Genomic DNA, 25,186 nt, shown 5'->3' on the forward strand with positions numbered 1-25,186 from the left:
TTGTTTTTTTTTTGTTTTTGGTTGTCATTCAATTCGCGTGGCATCCATTTATCAAGATTTTTTGCCTTTCAAATCGCTCAAGTGGTTGAAAATCGTCGTATACATTATGTCTAATTCAGAAGTAAATTTCGAACAGTTTTGCATGAATTGGCTTCAACATTCGATGGGCGACCACTACACTCGCCATCTTCAAGACTCTCGTTGCCGCCACGAAATTTCTTCAACCATCATTATACTGTGCGTTCAGTAGTAATTCCTAGGCCAAACGCTTCCTTGATATCGTGAGCTTTTTCAGCAGCTTTTCGGCCTAGCTTGAATTGAAATGAAAAAATTGTGCGATTTTACTTTTTTCCATCTTGTATTCGACATTCTGGAAAGAGGACAATTGTTTCAAAACGATTGTAATTTAAACGATTAGATAGAGTGAAAAACGCCCTTTAAAATGATATATAAAGTAAAGGTATTATAACAAAACTTATTTGAAAATACATTCTTTGAAATCAAAATTAAAAATTCCGCAAGAATTTTCTTCTCAAACTAATTTTTCTGTTTTAACATGGTTTATTTTCTTACATCGCTAAAATATTACTTTTATACTCCAATTCATATTAAATGTCGATGTGATTCTTGGCTATACATACACACATACATATTGTCGTTCCAAAATGGCCTCTACCAAGGCTAGAGATCATGCCACACAGTAGTGAATCTCTTTTCAAAACCTGTTTTGTTTAATTACGGTACGGTTGTGAGCGTGTTAAGGCTGAAACGAAAATATAAATAGTTTTTCCTTTTTTTCTTCTTCTGGTTGTGTCAGTTTGCGCGTATTTGAAGCGGACTTTATATTATAAAGAGAACTTGCGTTTACTTCTTAAGACTTATAACAGCAAAAGGTTTGTATAAATTTCATTATTATTCTCTCTCTCTCTCTCTCTCTCTCTCTCTCTCTCTCTCTCTCTCTCTCTCTCTCTCTCCCACGATGAGAAATGTGACATAAGGGGCAAAAGTGGGAGCGAAAAGCCAGGGGCACTATGACTTACAAAAAGTGCCTGGCCTGCTCCATCGGCATTTCTCAGTGGAGGTACCTCAGACGATTAACAATAAACTAACCTCCTTTTCAAATCGAAAATGTAAAGCCGGGGAGGATAGTTCTCCTTGGACTGCACAGGACTGCATATTCTGTAATCATTATTTTCTCAAACAGAAAAACTATATGATTTAATGTTATATCCTATTGCAACGCCACCATCTTTGCCTTAATTTGATGTAAAACAATATCTTTAAAATAATTCTAAAATATACATAAAGTTGTTAAAATAATTTTGACAAGTAAAAAATCAATTCACCAGAATGCATTTTAATTTTGTTCCGATTAAACGATAGCGTGTGTGTTATTTTGTGTGTAACACGTACATCTTTTTTCTTTCTAGTGACTGTCGTTTAATTGTTATGATCTTCCATTTCTTGTAATAAATACGTTTACCAAGAATTTTTCATAAATTTTTGTTTCGCTAACAGCTGAAAAGAATATATATATACATATATATATATATATATATATATATATTAATCGCCATATATATTTTGTATATTACTAACTAGCTCTACCTATGTATCAGTGGCTGCTCGTGCCTCGAGCTGCAGAATTGCATCACCCCATGTCATTTCTACTCAATATTATCGATACACGTTAAAAAGAATACGTTTATTTTCTATGTGATGATATATCATATTAATAATTATATTTATATATATATATATATATATATATATATATATATATATATATATATATATATATATATATATATATATATAATCCTGAAGCTTAATGTCGATAACTGTCCCCATACTCATAGAAGCATAAAAGTAAAACTTTGCTTGGAGCTGCGAAATTCACAGTTACACATTCTTAGTGAAGTTCGCTTATGCGCATGCCCGATCTAGACGGCCAATATGATCCAATTTGGAGCTGTAGTTTTCGCAGTTCCAAACACTCGTGTCATGCTGTGTTTTCGCGTTTTCGCTTATTTGTTTTAAGAGGCTTGTTTACAATTATTATTATTATTATTATTATTATTATTATTATTATTATTATTATTATTATTATTATTATTATTATTAAAAAGTGTAACGTGTTCTTGTAAATAAAATCTCCACATTTAAAAAAAATCCCACACTTTTAAATGCGATTTAAGCAGACAAAAATATACAATATGCCAAACTTTTTTTTAATTAAAAGTGTTCGGGCTTTTTAACCTTGGCTACAAACGCGACTAATGTTATTTATTTATTTTTTGAACCTATATGGCTTATTTTGTTTATTTTTAAGTAGTTTGAAATGCATTTATTTTGTAGTTGTTAAACTTTACAGAATAAAAAATATTTACATTTTTTTCTTTAGAAAAGAGGAGAAAATTTTATTTTTAAAATACATTTTAGTTAGAAATGTTTTTAACTTATGTATATATAAATATATATATACATATATATATATACACATATACACACACACACACACACACACATATATATATATATATATATATATATATATATATATATATATATATATATATATATATATATATATATAAATATATATATATATTATTTCTTAATTGGAAGTCATTTTTGAGATGAGCATTATATATTAATTTATTTTTATTTCGGACTATTAGTCTCGTCTTTATTAGTAGTTGTTGTTTTTTTTATCTTTTTATTGGTTTGTTTATTCACAACGTTTCCGCCAACTATTCCTCTGGCCTTCGTCCTGGCCAAAGCGTGCCAGAGGTTAATTGGTCAAAATGTGGTGAGACGACAACAACTACGGATGGCATTGATGGCTGAGAATGCAGTTAGGAGATTCGAAGTTCTATCCGTCGCGGTTAACACCTGACGAAGGCCAGAGGAATAGTTGGCCGAAACTTTGTGAATAAACAAACCAATAAAAAGATTAAAAAAACAACTAATAAAGATGAGACTAATAGTCCGAAATAAAAATAAATTAATATATACACACATATATATTATATATATACACACACACACATATATATACACATATATACACACATATATATACACATACATATATATACACATATATATACAAACACACACATATATACACACCCATATATATATACACACATATATACACACACACATATATATACAAACACATATATATATATACACACATATGTATATACACCCACACGATATATATATATACACACATATATATATACACACATATATACACACACACACATGTATACCCATATATATACATATATATATACACACATATACACACACATATATATATACACAGACACATATATAAACACACATATATACACACACATATATATATATAAGTTTTAGCATTTATTTACCTCCCACTCCCATAAGAAGTTGTACACTTTGAACAAAGTTTTTTAAATTAAAATTTGCAATAACAAAACGAGTATTAAAACTGTTTTTATAATAAGCCCAGTAAATAGCAAAGTTTGTTTTTATTTTCATATAAAAAGTTGTAAAAAGATTTGTAAATGAAATTATGTATCTTTAAATTTTTTTGTTTGCTTATAGTACAAACATGTAAACTTTTTTATTCTATATTTTATTTACAATTTTTGTTATAAACACACATTTTTAAATTTTAAATAAAACTGTTATCCAATAAAATCATTTTTAAATGGTAAACTCCTAACTTTACCATTATTTGGGGGCAAGTAAATTTCAAAGATTTTGTTTTTATGAAAAACAAATTATTAAAAAATTGTAGATAAAATGTATTTAAAAAAATGTTTTTCGTTTGTTTGCCTGCGGAAAAAGCCCGTAAAATTTTATTTAATCGGTACAGTTTAAAAGAAGTTTATTTGTATATTTTTTACACAATTTAAAATAGTGTTTTTTAATTCAAATGTTTCTGCGTATTACCCCATTTTCGACGGCTTATAATGGCAAAGTTAAAAATTTGTATTAAAAAACAATTTTAATGACAAGCTTATTTTGTTATACGCCTATTTTTAATTAACAACAAGCTTTTTATAAATAAAACCGTTTTTAAATAGTAAAACTTTTTTCGTTAATAAAAATCTGTGACCTAAAGGTTATAAAAGTATGATTCAACTCAGTTAGAACTTCCGGTTCAGTTGAATAGCAAAAAGAGGATCACGTAAACATTGTATTCCTTCTACCCTAATTGATATTCTCCTAATAGACTACCTAGTACTTACCTTTTCCAACACAATTGATATAAAAAGAATTTAACCAGGACCTCTTTGCATCCCCAGAAATAACTTCTTCGACGGTAAATGAACTTCAACAGATTGAGTTTTCATAGCTGTCTCTCCATGATAAAGTTGAAATTAAGAAAATGATGCAAATGTCATGAAAGGCAAAAAAAATGGTGTTCAGGTGAAAATAAAAGCAGTTTATAGTAATGCACATTTCACTCACTGTTATGCGCATCAACTTAATTTAATAATGAGGAATGCAGCAAGCATTAAACGAAATGCTAGAATGTTTATCTCTAACATTTTGGCTATTCCGACTTTCTTTTCTAGATCACCACAGCGTCTGTCAATTTTTCAAGAAGCATCTGGATGTAAGCATTCTAAATCCTGGCAAACTTGAGCCCTTGGAAAAATGTCCAGTAAATAAAACGTTCTTTAGTAAATCGTTATTTTTATTTTATTTATTTATTTATTATTTATTTATTATTTATTTATTTATTTTTTTTGCATTTCCATACACCAAATATGGATATAAATGTCAGTAAAATATCCGCTGGGTCATAAGTTTCATTTCGGTACCTAACTTAACTCCTTCTCCCCTTTTCTCTCATCTTTCTATACGGACGACCCCTATTGCCACCAAATCTTGTACGAGACCTTTCTAGTCTCGCACAATAACACGCGTTCACATCTCAAGCCATTTTTCTTGTCATATACATACGCGCACACCCACATTCACGTGCATATACACACACGCTAACGTAAACACATGTAAACACACATACGCGCACACGTACGTACACATGGGCAACGTCATTCCCCTTTGAAGGATATCCACACATACGCAAAAGTCCACCGGAAACACCTATAAAAGCAAGAGAGCTGAGCTGTTTCTCCTTTTTTCGATTCGCCTTCCGAGCTGAACGGTCGACGGACCAACGGCTCCACGGCGGGGCGTGCACGCCCGCGCGCCTTACGCCACCTTCTACTGTGTGGGGCAAGAGTCAACAGGCAGTACGTACACCTTACACGCTTTCAATCTCCATAACCTGGATTGAGTGCTTCTCTTTCTCTCTCTCCCTACAACAATAGACTTTCCCTCTCACCAGCTAACAGCGAGAGACGCACACCAAACTAAATACGTGCTGTACCCTTTTCTTTCATGTGTTTCTTCACGAAATAAATTCAAATTCGTTTAATTCAATAAACGCGTTGTTCGTTTCTTCCTCAAAGCAATTCATTTTTCCTTCCTCAAAGCAATTCATTTTTCATTGCTCAAAACAATTCATTTTTCCTATTTTTCCTAACGACTGGGGGATATATATATAATATATCCACCAGTCCCACTACAATCTCGCGTCACACATTCACTGACAACATATTAGAGAGGAAACTGTCAGAATGTTGAGGGAAGGCATAATAGAGCCCTCTATATCTCCTTGGCGAGCCCAAGTTTTAGTGACCTCTAACGAGAATTAAAAAAAAAAAAAAAGAATGGTGGTCGATAACAGTGACACCATAAATAGATTTACAGAACTGGATGCCTATCCCATGCCTAACATTAATAAAATGATTGATGACATAGCTCGATACAACGTTTTTTACAACACTCGACCTGAAATCTACTTACCTTCAAATCCCAATTAGTCATGCCGATCGGAAATACACAGCATTTAAAGTAAATGGAAAACTTTACCAATTTAATCGCATCCCTTTTGGCGTCACTAACGGAGTAAGTGCCCTTCAAAGATGCATCGATGGCATTGTAGAAAGAGAAAAATTAACGGACACTTTTGTGTATGTAAACAATTTCACAATATGCGGAAAGGATCGAAAAGAGCATGACTACAACCTTCAAAGGTTTTATAATGTAGCGTAAAGATACAACATCACGCTCAACCAAAGTAAGAGCATCATTTCTGCTACTTCTATCACACTTCTTGGTTACACAATCCAGAACAATCACTTGATTACCTGAGACTAAAACCACTCCTTGTAATGCCACCGCCTCTAAATTTCCACTCTCAAAAACGAATAATTGGTATGTTCTCTTACTATAGTAAATTCATTCAAAACTTTTCTGATAAGATACTGCCTCTCAACCATAACAAGGAGTTTCCACTGTCCCCGTCTATTCTAAGTTCTTTTCAGACGTTGAAGACCGACTTAAGAAATGCTACCCTTATAACTGTTGACCTGGATAAAGAATTTATAGTAGAAACTGATGTCAATAATTATTGCATTGCTGCTACTCTAAACCAACAGGGTAGACCTGTTGCATTCTTTTCTCGGACACTAAACCCGAATGAGATTAGACGTCATCCTGTTGAAAAAGAAGCTGCTGCGATTGTCAAAGCTCTCCTAAAGTGGCGACATTTCCTACTGGGGAAACATTTAAAAGTTATTACAGATCAAAAGATCATCAGTTTTATGTTTGATAATAAAGAGAAATCTAAAATTAAAAATTATAAGATATGTCGTTGGCAGATCGAACTGTCACAATTCAAATTCAGTATTGTTTACCATCCAGGAACGGAAAATACAGCTGCTGACACATTTTCTCGCATCTCTGCATTAACGCACACTTTGCAAGACCTCCGCAACTTGCATGTTACACTATGCTATCCTGGTGTCACGCGACTTAACCACTTCATTAGGACAAGAAACCTTCCTTTCTCTTTAGAACAAATTAAGAATATAACAGACTCGTACTCCTCCTGTCAGCATCTGGAACCTAAATTTGCCAGTTGTAACAAAGGAACACTCATACAGGCTATACTACCTTTCCAGCGATTAAATATCGACTTTAGAAGCCTTTACCTACTTCGGTGCGTGGTAAAAAATACTTACTCACTATAATTGATGAATATATTCGCTTTCCCTTTGCCTTCGTCTGTAACGATATGACTAGCAAAACCGTGATCCACTGCCTAAACCAACTATTTTCAATGTTTGGTATGCCCGATATGATACACACTGACAGCAAGTTGAGAAACTCAATGGAACTTTATGGAAGGCCATCCAAACGACCTTACACTCTAGCAACATGAAACTGCCCCATTAGGAAGATATACAACCAGACGCTCTCCATTCAATTAGGTCGTTACTATGAACTGCCACTAATACGACTTCTCATGACAGAATGTTCAAATATAGTCGTAAATCTTCCTCCGGAACATCTGTTCCCACTTGGGCGAAATAAAGCCCAATATATGTCAGAAACCATACTAAATCTAGTAAGCTCGACTCTCTGGTAACCCCTGCTACCGTATTAGACATCCGTGCTAGAAAACTACTGACACCTGAAAGTATCCTGTACCTCGATAAGGCCACCATTCGCCCATGTATGGAGTATTGTTGTCACATTTGGGTTGGTGCATCTGCTACTAGTCTCTCGCTCCTAGACAAGTTTCAAAAAAGAGTTGCCAATCTGATAGGCCCTGAACTGGCATCTAAGCTTCAGCCTCTGTCCCATCGACGAAACGTTGCATCCCTCTGTCTGTTCTAGAAGTATTTTAATGGTGAATGCTCTGACGAACTGCAGACACTTATGCCCCCACGACGTAGACACTCTCGACAAACCCGACAGGCAGCTAAGTCCCACCCCACACAGTAGAGATCCCTATATGTAAAAGATCTTTCTACTCCAGTAGTTTCTTCCCCAGAACCGCTAGACTCTGGAATTCCATTCCAGGTTCCTGCTTCCCTAACTGTACTGACATGCAGAAGTTTAAGTGCAACGTGAACCGACATCTTGCTGCCCAAATCCCAACATAGTGCCCCAGTAGTTGCTGCCCCTGATAGTAGCCCCCTACACCAAAGTGGCAATGTGTCTTGTTTGGGGTGAAAATGTAATAAAAAAAAATCCCTACTATGACTACCCTCTGATGCGGAAACTACTGTCAATGTGCGAGAGCTGACTCCTACCTCCTCAAATCAAGACAACCAACACAATGAAAACAATCCTGCAAGCCCTGAAGCCCCTAAAGAACCGCCAACTGACGAAGACAATACCTACGTGAAGAAGAAGAATCCCTTACCTGATCCTGAAAATAGCCATGCTCCCCAAGATGTGGACGCTGAGAACCAAAATCCATGTGAGTCAGTGTGGAGATCGTTCAGAATGCGACGATTTCCAAGTAAATATAAGGACTTCTTAACCTAGTACTGAACAGACTAAATTTAACTTCTGTAATTCCATACTTAATTATTGTTGAAGGGGGGAAATGTTGGAATAAATTGCATTGACAATTCCGGAAATAAAGGATCGTAGTTATTCCCCTTGGCCGGAATTAAGGATTTCACCATATTGATTTCTCTAAAACATGTGTATACTTGATAAAACCTTTACGAAAGGCATTCCTGTTTACTCTTCTTTTATCTCTACTTATCATCTCAAGAGTTATCTCCCCTAGATAACCCTCCTCCAGCACAGAAGCGCTCTAGTACGTACATCATACAGCCATTTCTGTATTTTCATTATTTTGGAATGCTGCCATGAGTGCCAATCTGAACTTGCATCCATCCTCACGAAGGAGCAATTGTCGAATCCCATTTCTCTCCATGCTAAAACTATAAAGTACCCGCTTTTATCACCATACCCCCAAAGGGTGTAATTTCCATACTCACTTCGTCAACTTCAAGGAAAGTTATTTTAATCCTCATAAGTTAAACCTCGTAAGTTCAACAACAACAAAAAATGGTTGTTTGGCACATTAACTCATTGTACTTTTCTGCCATGAAAACGTAAAAGTTGAACAAGGCTCTCTTCTGTTTACCTGCTTTCCAGCTGTCTACAATATGTCCGTCTTCAAGTCCAATGTAAACAATTTCTTCATGAGCCGTTCCCCTTAAGTAATCCAATTTACCAAATTTACACTTCTAACGATTACTATGATATTGGCATTGTTGATCACTGTTAACTCTTATCCTCGAGTGGCCTCTGGGCCTTGGTAAGTGGTTATTACTTTGTTAAAAAAGGCCGGTGATTGAACGAAAATCGTCATTATTTTCACTAGTCACATGTCAGAATATGTAAAAAAATCTTTTAAGTATTCATGAAATGTGTTTATTTATTATTATGTATTGTTATCATTTTTATACGTTTAATAATTCGAAAAATATAAATATTTTAACAGAGATTCATGAAATGTGTAATAGTTAAAAAAAAAATACGAATAATAAATTGGTCGCGTAACTCTCCCACATTAAAACGTATGATAAAACTCGATAATTCGATACATTTTATTTTTATTTGTAATTATTTTTTACTTGATCTATTTTTTGTATATTTTTTTTTTAATTTATACTAATTTCGACATGACACGTAATAAAGTTTTCACCTGAATTCAATTTCTACTTTTTCTGTTTACAAATTTTATCTTTTCATTTTCTTTCAGGTTCCATAATGTCTTCAGCCATCGTGAATCGTCTTCTTCGGCGTTCAGCTTACTATTTTCGCAATTTTTTCATTATAATTTATAACACTGTTTCTGTTCCGTTTTATATGTTTTCCATCTCGCTTTCCTCGTTATTTTACTTTTTACGCAAAGATTATATTCGTAATCAAAACGCTAAGAAAATTTTTCAAATAACAGAATTCCTGCCAAACGGAGAGTGGCATCTTCCACCCGGACCGAAACCGCGAATCATTCGATCGATTCATATCGCTGACGAAGACGACCACGTTTTTCTTGCTGATCGTGAAAATCGATCAATAATTGAATTGCGCGAATGTGGCCAAATTCTCATTGAATTTCGTTTTGATGATATAAACAACGAAAAGGATGTCTACTTCGAACCTCTCGACATGTGTTCAATCTCACCCGACATTTTAGTGGTTTGCGGGCAGGGGAAGTGGGGCAGAGTAGGTAAAATATTTTTCTTGGAAAGAAAAAAAGTGTATCCGTTTTTAAAAATAAAAAAACTCATCACAAGCGAAAAAATATTTTTTTCTTTGTGTTCGAAAAATGAGTCGATTTTTTGTTGCGATTTCTTTTTGGAAATTCACTGTTTTACAAAAGAAGGCGAAAAAATAAAAACCGTTAAAATTGATAAACTCACAACAGGATCACTCGGCTCAAGTTTGTCTCGAATTCGTGTCGATTCTCTGACTGGGAATTTTTGGGCATCAAGTCTGTATGATCGTGTTAAACTCGTTTCTTTTAATTCTGACGGAGAAAAACTTGATTCGGTGGACAAGGGAGAAGAATTTGGGGATTTTTCTATCAATAAATTTGGACATTTGTATTTTTCAACTGAGGAAGGAACTTTTTCTTTGTTTCCAGAAAAAAGACTTTTATACAAATTCCCAAAAGAAGCCGAAAAATATTTTCCCAAAATCTCAGTTTCGGAAGATAAAATACTTGTTTGTGTAAACAATGATGGAAAAGATTTGATTCTTTTATATTTTATTGAAAACAAATTTTGTAAATTTTGACATTGAATTTTGTTTTAAAAACATTGAAGCAGTCACAAATAAAAGATTTATTTTCTCTCGCGAATCAATGATCCCCCTTCCGCCAAGTTATTCGTTCACACACTGACCAATCGGCTGGCAGGGCGCATTGATTCTATCTATCTCTTAAGGATTTTTTTCAACCCGTTTGGAGACTTTGATCAGCAGAGAGAACACGACAAGCATCGAAGAAAGATCCATCTTCTCTCTCTCTCTCTCTCTCTCTCTCTCTCTCTCTCTCTCTCTCTCTCTCTCTCTCTCTCTCTCTCTCTCTCATGTCTCTGTCCACTGGACACTTCGGCATAAACTGAAGATAACTGCTGGCCGACCTAGAACTCCACAAAGGACTGATATCTGATGTGCACGCAAGAAGAAATGTCTACTCTTCTTTTTTCCACCTGGACACATTCCAACTTTCTGCTGTCCAAACAAACCTTTTGCTGTTTTGTTTTAAAAGAGGTTTTACTGTTTATTCCGCGCTACATACTACATGCAAACAACAAAATCATGTCTCTCTCTCTCCTTTCTCTCTTGTCCCTGTCTACTGGACATTAAAGCATTGACAGTTTTCTCTGAAGATAACTGCTGGCCGACCTACAACTCCAGATAGGACTGCTGTCTAACTTACATATCCAAACAAATAACTTCATATTCCTTTTTGCACTCAGACAATCAAACTTTGGGTCGTCGAAATAAAACTTTTTTCTTTTTTTTTGTTTTTTTAAAAGAATTTAGTTGTTTAATCTGTGCTAGATATTCAACCTATAAATTATAATATACATGTTCAACCTATAAATTATAATATACATGTTCGATCTATAAATTATAATATCTATGTTCAACCTATTGATTATAATATACGTGTTCAACTTATTAATTATGTTGCAATTGTTGCGGGACAGGATATAATTATACCCTAACTCGCTACAAGAAAATAATAGAAACGAATAGAATTGAAGGAAACAAAAACTCCATTGATGGATAAGATAAACGTCGTTTATTTACTGTTGAAATAATGAATGTTTTAGGTATAACATGTGTTCATATCCGCGCGGGTGTAACCATCGTTCGTTGCGGGACTGGTGTTGTAGAAAGAAAAGCAAATGTGTGTTCATCTTAAGTTCGGGTCACTATCGTTTGTTCGCGCGTGGGAAGAGAAGTGAGTAGTAGAAATGAGAATGATAGTCCAGCGTGTAGACAAAGAAAAGGATAGAGGGTTGACGTCAGTTAGCAGTCAGCTACGCAAAGTTGTTCTCAGGGACCAGTTGTAGATAGAGAGAGAAAGAGTGCAAAGGTGTACATACGGTCTGGTAGCTTTTTGTCCCACATAGTATCAAGTGGTGTGAGGTACGCGCGTGCGTGCGCCTGCCGAATCGGCGGTGGCTAGTGCGCCACCTCGGGAGGCTAGTCTGAAAAAGGAAGAAGCCGCTAATGCTCTTTCTTTTATACTTGTTTCCGGTGGTCTTTTGCGCATGTGTGTATTTCCTTTGAAAGCGAAAGTGACGTTGTTCATGCGTGCGTGTATGTGAGTACATGTGTGTACGTTAGTGTGTGTGCATATACACGTGAATGTGAGTGTATGTACGCGAACGTGAATATATTTACGTGTGTGGACGTGGGCGCATATGTATATGACAAGTAATATAGCTTGAAATGTGAATGTGTGTTTTGTGTGTGAATAGAAAAGGCTCGCGCAATACTCCCCTTCCTAGGAAAAAATATATGCAGTGTATATATATATATATATATATATATATATATATATATATATATATATATATATATATATATATTGTAAGTAAAGTTTTCGGCAATTGATTTTTCGTCCTGCTTTTTTTTTCTTTTTTAGCTATTTGTGTGGTTGTTTGAAAAAAAACGTCAAAAACGGAATGTCAAAAACGTCGTGTGTTCGTAAAAACGTGGAAAAGCGTTTACTCTTTTTTTTTTTTAGGCTGACATTTGTTTTTTTGGTTGTTCGTTGCGGTCCTTGTCGGTAGCAGTTCACTTGTTTTTCTTGTTGAAAAGTTCGTTTCTTTTTGTTTATCAAATAAAACGCGCATCTCGCTCAAAACAATTAATTTCAAAACGGTAGGGTCGTCATGCTTGTTCGTTTCGCGTCAGTCGGGATCCGGTTTGTTGTGGACTTGTGGCATAGGAGGCAATGCTTGTTCGTCTCGCGTTCGGTTGGCACCATTTTGTGGTGGTGGTGGTGGTGGTGGTCAAAATAGGAAAAATGAATTTTCTCGAGGAAGAAACGAACGACGTGTTAAATTGAATTAAACGAACAGGAATTTCTTTCGTGAAAGAAACAAATGAAAGAAAAGTGTACTACACGTGTTTAGTTTGCCGTGCGTCTCTCGTTGTTAGCTGGTTTATTGTTGTAGAGAGAGAGAGTCTGTGTGTGTATGAGTGTTTCGTTCAAAATCATCCATTTCACTTTTAAATAACGGGGTCACCATCTCATTAGGTAGAATGGATGTTTTTAAGTATAACATGTGTTCATGTCCGCGCGGGTGTAACCATCGTTCGTTGCGGGACTGGTGTTCCAAACTGAACGTAAATTTTGTCATTCTTATCTCTTGTCTAAAAATGTTTTGTTATAAAATTTCATTTTTATCACATTTTGCATTTATAAAACTTTGTTTATCTTTTAGGTAGTACTTGCTTGACTTTTCTATTCTTTCAATGTTTCATTTATTAGGTTGACAAGAAAGTTTGTGCTATTTTTAAGTTTAAAGTTCAGATGAAAATATCTTGGCTCAAACAAAAATTTATTGATCGAAATAAGCACCATCAGAATCAACACACTTTTACCAACGCAAAACAAATGCATTTATGCCAGTAACGTGAACATCTTGCGTTCTGGTGGCGATGAAGTAGCTGAAAACGTTTTTAATATCGTTAAGATTTTTGAAGCATTTCTAACGCAAAAAGTTGTCGAAATGCTTGAAAAAGTGGTAGTCGGTAGTTGAGAGGTCTGGAGAGTATGGCTGGTAAGGCAGAGTTTCGTAGCCAAATTCGTTCAAGTTCTGCATGGTCAGTTTAGCAACATGCGTTTGGGTATTGTTGTGGAAGGGAATTAGGTATTTTCTGTTGATTAATGATGGGTGTTATTGTCGAAGTTTCTCATGCATTTCATCTATTAGTGTTTACAGTACTTCTTCGCCGTAGTGGTTTCGCCTGCATTCAGAACAACCTGTAATGGATGAGACCGGTCGCAGACCACAAAAAGTCAGCATGACCTTCTTTGGGTGCAACTCTGGTTTCGGGAAGTGTCGTGAAGCTTCGTCAGTGTCTAACCACTAAGCTGAGCGTCGTCAGTTGTCGTAAAGAACCCACGGTTTATCGCACGTCACAACCCGGTCCAGAAACGGGTCGTTCTTGTTACGTAAAAAGAGGAAAAATAACACTTCATGACGGCGTTTTTGTTTTTTTGTTTTTTGTTTTTTTGGTTTTCATTCAATTCGCGTGGCATCCATTTATCATGATTTTTTGCCTTTCAAATCGCTCAAGTGGTTGAAAATCGTCGTATACATTATGTCTAATTCAGAAGTAGATTGGCTTCAACTAAGGTTCTCGTTGATCATTGTCAACATCCGATGGGCGACCACTACACTCGTCATCTTCAAGACTCTCGTTGCCGCCACGAAATTTCTTCAACCATCATTATACTGTGCGTTCAGTAGTTATTCCTGGGCCAAACGCTTCCTTCATATCGTGAGCTTTTTCAGCAGCTTTTCGGCCTAGCTTGAATTGAAATAAAAAAATTGTGCGATTTTGCTTTTTTTAAAAGAAGACAATTGTTTCAAAACGATTGTAATTTAAACGATTAGATAGAGTGAAAAACGCTCTTTAAAATGATATATAAAGTAAAGGTATTATAACGAAACTTATTTGAAAATACATTCTTTGAAATCAAAATTAAAAATTCCGCAAGAATTTTCTTCTCAACCTAATATTTCTGTTTTAACATGGTTTATTTTCTTACATCGCTAAAATATTACTTTTATACTCCAATTCATATTAAATGTCGATGTGATTCTTGGCTATACATACATACATACATACTGTCGTTCCAAAATGGCCTCTACCAAGGCTAGAGATCACGTTACACAGTAATTAATCTCTTTTCAAAACCTGTTTTGTTTAACTACGGTTCGGTTGTGAGCGTGTTAAGGCTGAAACGAAAATATAAATAGTTTTTTCTTTTTTTTTTTTTTTTTCTTCTGGTTGTGTCAGTTTGCGCGTATTTGAAGCGGACTTTATATTACTTGCGTTTGCTTCTTAAGGCTTATAACAGCAAAAGGTTTGTAAAAATTTCATTATTATTTTCTCTCTCTCTCTCTCTCTCTCTCTCTCTCTCTCTCTCTCTCTCTCTCTCTCTCTCTCTCTTCCACGATGAGAAATGTGACACAATGGTCAAAAATGGGAGCGAAAAGCCAGAGCCCCCGAGCAGGGGCACTATGACTTACAAAAAGTGCCTGGACAGCTCAATCGGCATTTCTCAGTGGAGGTACCTCAGACGATTAACAATAAACTAACCATCTTTTCAAGTCGAAAATGTAAAGCTGGGGAGGATGGTTCTCCTGGGACTGCACAGCACTGCATATTCTGTAATCATTATTTTCTCAAACAGAAAAACTATATGATTTAATGTTATATCCTATTGCAACGCCACCATCTTTTCCCTAATTTGATGTAAAACAATATCTTTAAAATAATTCTAAAATAAACATAAAGTTGTTAAAATAATTTTGAAAAGTTAAAAATCAATTCACCAGAATGCATTTTAATTTTGTTCCGATTAAACGATAGCGTGTGTGTTATTTTGTGTGTAACACGTACATCTTTTTTTCTTTCTAGCGACTGTAGTTTAATTGTTATGATCTTCCATTTCTTGTAATAAATACGTTTACCAAGAATTTTTCATAAATTTTTGTTTCGCTAATAGCTGAAAAGAATATATATATATATATATATATATATATATATATATATATATATATATATATATATATATATATATATATATTGATCACCATATATATTTTATATATTACTAACAAGCTCTACCTATGTATCAGTGGCGGCTCGTGCCTGGAGCTACAGAACTGCATCGCCCCAAGTCATTTCTACTCAATATTATCGATACACGTTAAAAAGAATACGTTTATTTTCTATGTGATGATATATCATATTAATAATTATATATATATATATATATATATAAATATATATATATATATATATATATATATATATATATATATCCTGAAGTTTAATATCGATAACTGTGCCGATACTCATGGAAGCATAAAAGTAAAACTTATCTTGGAGCTGCGAAATTCACAGTTACACATTCTTAGTGAAGTTCGCTTATGCGCATGCCCGATCAAGACGGCCAATATGATCCAATTTGGAGCTGTAGTTTTCGCAGTTCCAAACGCTCGTGAAATGCGGTGTTTGCGCGTTTTCGCTTATTTGTTTTAAGAGGCTTGTTTACAAATGTTTTATTATTATTATTATTATTATTATTATTATTATTATTATTATTATTATTATTATTATTATTATTATTATTATTAAAAAGTGTAACGTGTTCTTGTAAAAACAATCTCCACATTAAAAAAAATTCCCACACTTTTAAATGCGATTTAAGCAGACAAAAATATACAATATGCCAGACTTTTTTTTAATTAAAAGTGTTCGGGGTTTTAGCTTTGAAGCTATCAATGCAACTAATGTCATTTATTAATTTTTTTTACTTATACGGCTTATTTTGTTTGTGTTTTTAAGTAGTTTGAAATCTATTTATTTTGTAGTAGTTAAACTTTACAGAATAAAAAATGTTTACATTTTTTTCTATAGAAAAGCGGAGAAAATTTTATTTTTAAAATACATTTTAGTTAGAAATGTTTTTAACTGATGTATATATAAATATATATATATACATATATATATACACACATATATATATAGACACATATTTATATGTACACACCGATATATATATACACACACACATATATACACACACATATATATACACACATATAACTACACACACACACATATATATACAAACACACACATATATATACACAAATATATATATACATACACATATATACACACGCATATATATACACACATATATATACACACATATATACACACATATATATACAAACACACATATATGCACACACACATATATATATACAAACACACATATATATACACACACATGTATATACACACACGATACATATACACACACATATATATACACACATATATATACACACACATGTATATACACACACATATATATACACACATATATACCCATATATATATATATACACACATATATATACACACATATATATACACACACATATATATATATCCACACACATATATAAACAGACATATGTATACACACACACATCTATATACACACACAAATATATATACACACACATATATGCCCCCCACACACATATTTAGCATGTATTTACCTCTCACGAAGACAATATAAGAAGTTTTACACTTTGAACAAAGTTTTTTAAATTAAAATATGCAATAACAAAACAAGTATGTAAAACTGTTTTTATAATAAGCCCAGTAAATAGCAAAGTTTGTTTTTATTTTTATATAAAAAGTTGTAAAAAGTCTTGTAAATGAAATTATGTATCTTTTAATTTTTTTGTTTGCTCATAGTACAAACATGTAAACTTTTTATTCTATATTTTATTTACAATTTTTGTTATAAACACACATTTTTAAATTTTAAATAAAACTGTTATCCAATAAAATCATTTTAAATGGTAAACTCCTAACTTTACCATCGTTTGCAGGCAAGTAAATTTCAAAGATTTTGTTTTTATGAAAAAATAAATTATTAAAAAATTGTAAATAAAATGTATTTAAAAAAATGTTTTTCGTTTGTTTGCCTGCGGAAAAAGCCCATAAAATTTTATTTAATCTGTAAAGTTTAAAAGAAATATATTTGTATATTTTTTATTACTCTGCAAAGTGTACACAATTTAAAATAGTGTTTTTTAATTCAAATGTTTCTGCCTATTACCCCTTTTTCGACGGCTTATAATGGCAAAGTTAAAAATTTGTATTAAAAAACAATTTTAATGACAAGCTTATTTTGTTATACGCCTATTTTTAATTAACAACAAGCTTTTTATAAATAAAACTGTTTTTAAATAGTAAAACTTTTTTTGTTAATAAAAATCTGTGACCTAAAAGTTATAAAAGTATGATTCAACTCTGTTAGAACTTCCGGTTCTGTTGAATAGCAAAACGAGGATCGCGTAAGTATTGTATTCCTTCTACCCTAATTGACATTCTACTAATAGACTACCTAGTACTTACTTTTTCCAACACAATTGATATAAAAAGAATTTAACCAGCATTCTATATATATAATATGTAATATTATTATGTAATATATATATGTAAGCATTCTATATCCATACGCCACAAGGTGAAACTTTAACATACATAAATAGAGTTCATGAAAATGTTCAAGCATTAAAAAACTGGCACTGAAATTCAGTCAACATCATATGTAAATGAGACCGTTGCAGAAGCGACAGGAATTCTGAAATATTTGGACGATGAAAATTTCATATTTTGGTTTGAGCTATTTCATAAAATTATGTCTCATGTTAAAATTATTTCTCGGGAAATTAGCATATATAAAGTCAACGAATACATAACAAATTTCAAAACTGCTATTTTAGAGATGAGAAACACCAAATACTGTGAAAACCCTTCACAAACACTCAAGGGCGAAGTTAAAGAAGTGTGTGACTATATATCTGTTGATATAATGGACAGATGTTCTGCCACTAAACATTTAATACTTGCAAAATTGTTTTACAAGATAAGCTTTGCTATTTTTAAGAAGAAAAAATACCTACAGAAGAGATATCCTTGACAACTGAAGCATATCTCATGATTGATCAAGAAAAGTTTGAAACTGAGCTAGAAATATTTTATAGTAGGTCAGATATCCATGAGTATTGCAAAGTAATTGTTATCCTGAAATTTATTTTAGGAAACAATTTAAACAATGTCTTAGTGCAATCACAAAACTAATAAAAATTATCTTGACATTTCCCATTGCTACATCAGAGACAGAACGTTGTTTTTCAACTCTGAAAAGAATAAAACTTTTCTAAGGAACACCATGGGTTGCGAAAGACTAAATGCACTTGCAGTGCTTTTATTGAAAAAAAGTTCTTTAGCAGTCATTCAGAAGTTAAGGAGAAAATTATCAATCTTTTCTCACAAATTAAAACAAGAAGAATGGAGTTTACTTTCAAATGAATGTAATAAGTAAAATATTTAAAATATTTACATCTATTTAGGATTCCTTTAAGTTATTGTATTTTTATACGTGTGCATACGTATAAATTATATTTTTTATGTTTGTTTTATTTTTACACAATATTAAAACAATAGGTATTTTTTAAAAACAGCATCCCCAATAATCTAAGGCACGAGCCGCCACTGCTATGTATTGAGCATCTTTGAAGTAAATACTTAAAGTTTACGCATAAATTTATACTTTTGTATATCATTTTATATGAGTAAATGAAGTAGTTATATATATATATATATATATATATATATATATATATATATATATATATATATATATATATATATATATAACCTCCAGAATGTGAGAGAATATATAATTATTCCACAGCAAGACAACGTCGAAGCTCACAAGAGCCATGACAGACAAAACACTGGAAGTTCAAGACTTTAGTTTCATCCTCATTTGGGCTCATCAGTTAGACAAATCCGAACACGGGATTCGAAACCCGAGGCATATATATATATATATATATATATATATATATATATATATATATATATATATATATATATATATATATGGATATTTTTGTTTATATCCGTTAGAAGCGCTGAGTGAAATTTTAAGAATAAAATACATATAAATACGTTTGAAGCCACAAACTGCAACGCGAAATTTTTTATAAAATAAACGAGTGTTTATTTTTTAAAGAAATATATCTTTAAAAAAAATTCGCGTTGCAAGTTTTTGCTTCAAACATATTTATGCGTATTTTATTCTTCAAATTTCACTCAGCGCTTCTAAAGGATATAAACAAAAAAAGAACTACCCAGATTTTCAAAATGCGCGACCACGCGTCACCTATCCGGTTTCATAAAAACCCCGCAGTTAACAACATCACGTGGACTCTTCATCGAACTATCTTCCACTCTGCATCATATCGAAGAAAAAGAGAAAAAAAAGAGATTGACAAAGGAGTCTTACTCCGAAATATATTTCTTAAAAAATAAACACTCGTTTATTTTATAAAAAAAATTCGCGTTGCAGTTTTTGGCTTCAAACGTATTTATACGTATTTTATTCTTCAAATATAATATATATATATATATATGTGTGTGTGTGTGTTTGTGTGTGTACAATCAACGTAATATATATATGTATGTATATATATATATATATATATATATATATATATATATATATATACATATATATAAAACAATATATATGCCGCTCCCTATTTGGAGGTACGAAATTGGTAAAAGGGAAAATTATTCCCAACTCGTATTTAGGTAAAAATGCGCTTTCGTATGAATAATTGAATTCATTCAAAACATATTCAAACAAACGCAAACAAATAACCTATCTGTGTGTGTGTGTGTGTGTGTGTGTGTGTGTGTGTGTGTGTGTGTGTGTGTGTGTGTGTGTGTGTGTGTGTGTGTTAATTTTTTTTAATATTGTCATCTTGTCATTGCCTGTGATGTTGATATGAAAGAGAAAGGGTTGACATATTTCAAAATATATTTTACAAACTTTTAATCGTTTACTTACACTAATTTCAGTGCTTGTTAAGATAGAGTTGACTGATCAACATTTTAATTTGTGGTTTTAATAATAACTAGCAAGGGGTACCCGGCGTTGCCCGGGTGTTCGAAGGTGTGTATGTGTGGTGTTAAATAAAAAAGAAACCGGGGGTAGGATCGAAGCCGAAGCCCTGAGGCGAAGTTTGAAAATAAAATCGGCCAGCCAGAATGAAGCATTGTTATCAGCGAATAAGTGAAAGATGCTTGAAAGTCGTCGAGCGTTACGACGACGACGACTATGACGATGTAAGCATTGTAATAAGCGAAGTAAGAAAAATCAAAACATCGAAAAAAAAACACAAAAAAACTAGCGTAAGGCAAACGAACGATGAAAACATAAAAACGAACACGTGAAAAATGGCTTAAATAAGCCTGTTTCGATATTAAAATTTAAAAAATCGGTGGGTACCCGGGTGTTTTTGGGTGTCGCTAAGAATACGCGAATTAAAAAAAAAACAGGTGGGTACTCGGGTGTTTTTGGGTGTCGCTAAGAATAAGCGAAGTAAAAAAAAAAAAAAAAAAAAAAAAACAGGAAAACGAACGTTACGTGAAAAATGGTTTAAATAATACAGGGTTCAATATTTAAATTTAAAAAATAGCAAAAAATAAAACATCTCACACTACTATTCGAACCCAAAACTTTTAGATAATGAACCTTAACAAGGCCTTAACTACCTGGGCTAAACCAACGCATCTGAAATTAGTTCGGTTTTTCAACTATTTAAAGTAAATCAGGTCACGACGTCATGACGTCATCTGACGCATGCGTTGTTTACCCCCCCCCCTGTCGAAAATTGTCGATTTCGGGGTGAAAAAGTTAACGTTTCTCTCTCTCTCTCTCTCTCTCTCTCTCTCTCTCTCTCTCTCTCTCTCTCTCTCTCTCTCTCTCTCTCTCTCTCTCTCTCTTCTCTCTCTCTCTCTCTCTTTCTCTCTCTCACTCACTCACTCACTTCATCTTTCTTACTCTAAAGACTGTCACTAAAAAGGAAAATGGCGTCTGGCTACTTTTTTTTGTAAAAACTTCGATCGTTAATATTTTTTGTAAGCGTATTTTTTTTACTTCACATTTTTGGCTTGTTATTTTTCGTTTAACTATCGTATCTAACTATTTTGAATATGCTAATAACTTTGGTAACGTTGTCATAGCGTAGATGTTCATAGTTTAGCTTTTTTGAGGGTTAACATTTTTATTTATTTTTGTTACCGATAACAACAATTTTTAAATTCAGACTGCCATTAGAGCTTGCTGACGTCAAGATCACATTACATGACTCAGCGGGTTTTAAATACAAGTTACCCAAAATAAACGGCCCCGTGTATACTTTATGTAAAAGAGTTGGCGCCCGTATTTTGGGGGGCAGTTATAAATCGATTTAAAAATATGTTGTTCGTTTCTTCCTCAAAGCAATTCATTTTTCCTTCCTCAAAACAATTCATTTTTCCTTCCTCAAAACAATTCATTTTTCCTTCCTCAAAACAATTCATTTTTCCTATTTTTCCTAACGACTAGGGGATATATATAATATATCCACCAGTCCCACTACAATCTCGTCGTAACTCATTCACTGACAACATATTAGAGAGGAAACTGCCAGACTGTTGAGGGAAGGCATAATAGAGCCCTCTATATCGCTTTGGCGAGCCCAAGTTTTAGTGACCTCTAACGAGAATTAAAAAAAAAGAATGGTGGTCGATTACAGTGACACCATAAATAGATTTACAGAACTGGGTGTCTATCCCATGCCTAACATTAATAAAATGATTGATGACATAGCTCGATACAACGTTTTTTACAACAGTCGACCTGAAATCTACTTACCTTCAAATCCCAATTAGTCATGCCGATCGGAAATACACAGCATTTAAAGTAAATGGAAAACTTTACCAATTTACTCGCATCCCTTTTGGCGTCACTAACGGAGTAAGTGCCTTTCAAAGATGCATCGATGGCATTGTAGAAAGAGAAAAATTAACAGACACTTTTGTGTATGTAAACAATGTCACAATATGTGGAAAGGATCGAAAAAGAGCATGACTATAACCTTCAAAGGTTTTATAATGTAGCGAAAAGATACAAAATCACGCTCAACCAAAGTAAGAGCATCATTTCTGCTACTTCTATCACACTTCTTGGTTACACAATCCAGAACAATCAAATTGCTCCTGATTATCTGAGGCTAAAACCACTCCTTGAAATGCCACCGCCTCTAAATTTCTGGTCTCAAAAACGAATAATTGGTATGTTCTCTTACTATAGTAAATTCATTCAAAACTTTTCTGATAAGATACTGCCTCTCAACCAAAACAAAGAGTTTCCACTGCCCCGTCTATTCTAAATTTTTTCAGACGTTGAAGACCGACTTAAGAAATGCTACCCTTATAACTGTTGACCTGGATAAAGAATTTATAGTAGAAACTGATGCCAGTAATTATTGCATTGCTGCTACTCTAAACCAACAGGGTAGATCTGTTGCATTCTTTTCTCGGACACTAAACCCGAATGAGATTAGACGTCATCCTGTCGAAAAAGAAGCTGCTGCGATTGTCAAAGCTCTCCGAAAGTGGCGACATTTCCTAATCGGGAGACATTTCAAAGTTATTACAGATCAACGATCATCAGTTTTATGTTTGATAATAAAAAGAAATCTAAAATTAAAAATGATAAGATATGTCGTTGGCAGATCGAACTGTCACAATTCAAATTCAGTATTGTTTACCGTCCAGGAACGGAAAATACAGCTGCTGACACATTTTCTCGCATCTCTGCATTAACGCACACTTTGCAAGACCTCCGCAACTTGCATGTTACACTATGCTATCCTAGTGTCACGCGACTAAGCCACTTCATTAGGGCAAGAAACCTTCCTTTCTCTTTAGAACAAATTAAGAATATAACAGACTCGTACTCCTCCTGTCAGCATCTGGAACCTAAATTTGCCAGTTGTAACAAAGGAACACTCATACAGGCTATACTACCTTTCCAGCGATTAAATATCGACTTTAGAAGCCTTTACCTACTTCGGTGCGTGGTAACAAATACTTACTCATTATAATTGATGAATATATTCGCTTTCCCTTTGCCTTCGTCTGTAACGATATGACTAGAAAAACCGTGATCCACTGCCTAAACCAACTATTTTCAATGTTTGGTATGCCCGATATGATACACACTGACAGGGCTGCCGACTTCCTTGCAAGAGAAATCAAAGATTACTTACGTGCCAAATGTATCGCCACCTCTAAAACAAGTAAATACCACCCTGAGGGTAATGGACAAGTTGAGAAACTCAATGGAACTTTATGGAATGCCATCCAAACGACCTTACACTCTAGCAACATGAAACTACCCCATTGGGAAGATATACTACCAGACGCTCTCCATTCAATTAGGTCGTTACTATGAACTGCCACTAATACGACTCCTAATGACAGAATGTTCAAATATAGTCGTAAATCTTCCTCCGGAACATCTGTTCCCACTTGGGCGAAATCAGGCCCAATATATGTCAGAAACCATACTAAATCTAGTAAGCTCGACTCTCCGGTAACCCCTGCTACCCTATTAGACATCCGTGCTAGAAAACTACTGACACCTGAAAGTATCCTGTACCTCGATAAGGCCACCATTCGTCCATGTATGGAGTATTGTTGTCACATTTGGGTTGGTGCATCTGTTACTAGTCTCTCGCTCCTAGACAAGGTTCAAAAAAGAGTTGCCAATCTGATAGGCCCTGAACTGGCATCTAAGCTTCAGCCTCTGTCCCATCGACGAAACGTTGCATCCCTCTGTCTTTTCTACAAGTATTTTAATGGTGAATGCTCTGACGAACTGCAGACACTTATGCCCCCACGACGTAGACACTCTCGACAAACCCGACAGGCAGCTAAATCCCACCCCACACAGTAGAGATCCCTATATGTAAAAGATCTTTCTACTCCAGTAGTTTCTTCCCCAGAACCGCTAGACTCTGGAATTCCATTCCAGGTTCCTGCTTCCCTAACTGTACTGACATGCAGAAGTTCAAGTGCAACGTGAACCGACATCTTGCTGCCCAAATCCCAACATAGTGCCCCAGTAGTTGCTGCCCCTGATAGTAGCCCCCTACACCAAAGTGGCAATGTGTCTTGTTTGGGGTGAAAATGTAATTTAAAAAAATCCCTACTATGACTACCCTCTGATGCGGAAACTACTGTCAATGTGCGAGAGCTGACTCCTAACTCCTCAAATCAAGACAACCAACACAATGAAAACAATCCTGCAAGCTCTGAAGCCCCTAAAGAACCGCCAACTGACGAAGACAATACCTACATGAAGAAGAAGAATCCCTTACCTGATCCTGAAAATATCCATGCTCCCCAAGATGTGGACGCTGAGAACCAAAATCCATGTGAGTCAGTGTGGAGATCGTTCAGAATGCGACGATTTCCAAGTAAATATAAGGACTTCTTAACCTAGTACTGAACAGACTAAATTTAACTTCTGTAATTCCATACTTAATTATTGTTGAAGGGGGGAAATGTTGGAATAAATTGCATTGACAATTCC

At 34.0% G+C, this 25,186-nt stretch overlaps 2 protein-coding genes across 2 annotated transcripts in view; both read left to right on the top strand.

Moving 5' to 3' along the window:
• Positions 1 to 756: 756 nt before the first annotated feature.
• On the top strand, positions 757 to 10,840 carry LOC145279629 (uncharacterized). Its single transcript, XM_080130845.1, has 2 exons — positions 757 to 893; positions 9,650 to 10,840. The coding sequence occupies exon 2, from the start codon at positions 9,658 to 9,660 to the stop codon at positions 10,687 to 10,689; it is 1,032 nt and encodes a 343-aa protein (XP_079986971.1). The 5' UTR covers positions 757 to 893; positions 9,650 to 9,657; the 3' UTR covers positions 10,690 to 10,840.
• Positions 10,841 to 12,543: 1,703 nt separating this feature from the next.
• Positions 12,544 to 25,186, top strand: part of LOC145279630 (uncharacterized) — a 45,500-nt gene continuing 32,857 nt past the window's right edge. The window contains exon 1 of the mRNA XM_080130847.1: positions 12,544 to 15,013. The gene's annotated coding sequence lies outside the window, so the exon portion shown is untranslated. The remainder of the gene's footprint in view (positions 15,014 to 25,186) is intronic.

This window comes from Euprymna scolopes, chromosome 7 (genome assembly GCF_053919585.1).
Source record: "Euprymna scolopes isolate OS-2025 chromosome 7, ASM5391958v1, whole genome shotgun sequence".
Classification (NCBI taxonomy): domain Eukaryota; kingdom Metazoa; phylum Mollusca; class Cephalopoda; order Sepiida; family Sepiolidae; genus Euprymna; species Euprymna scolopes.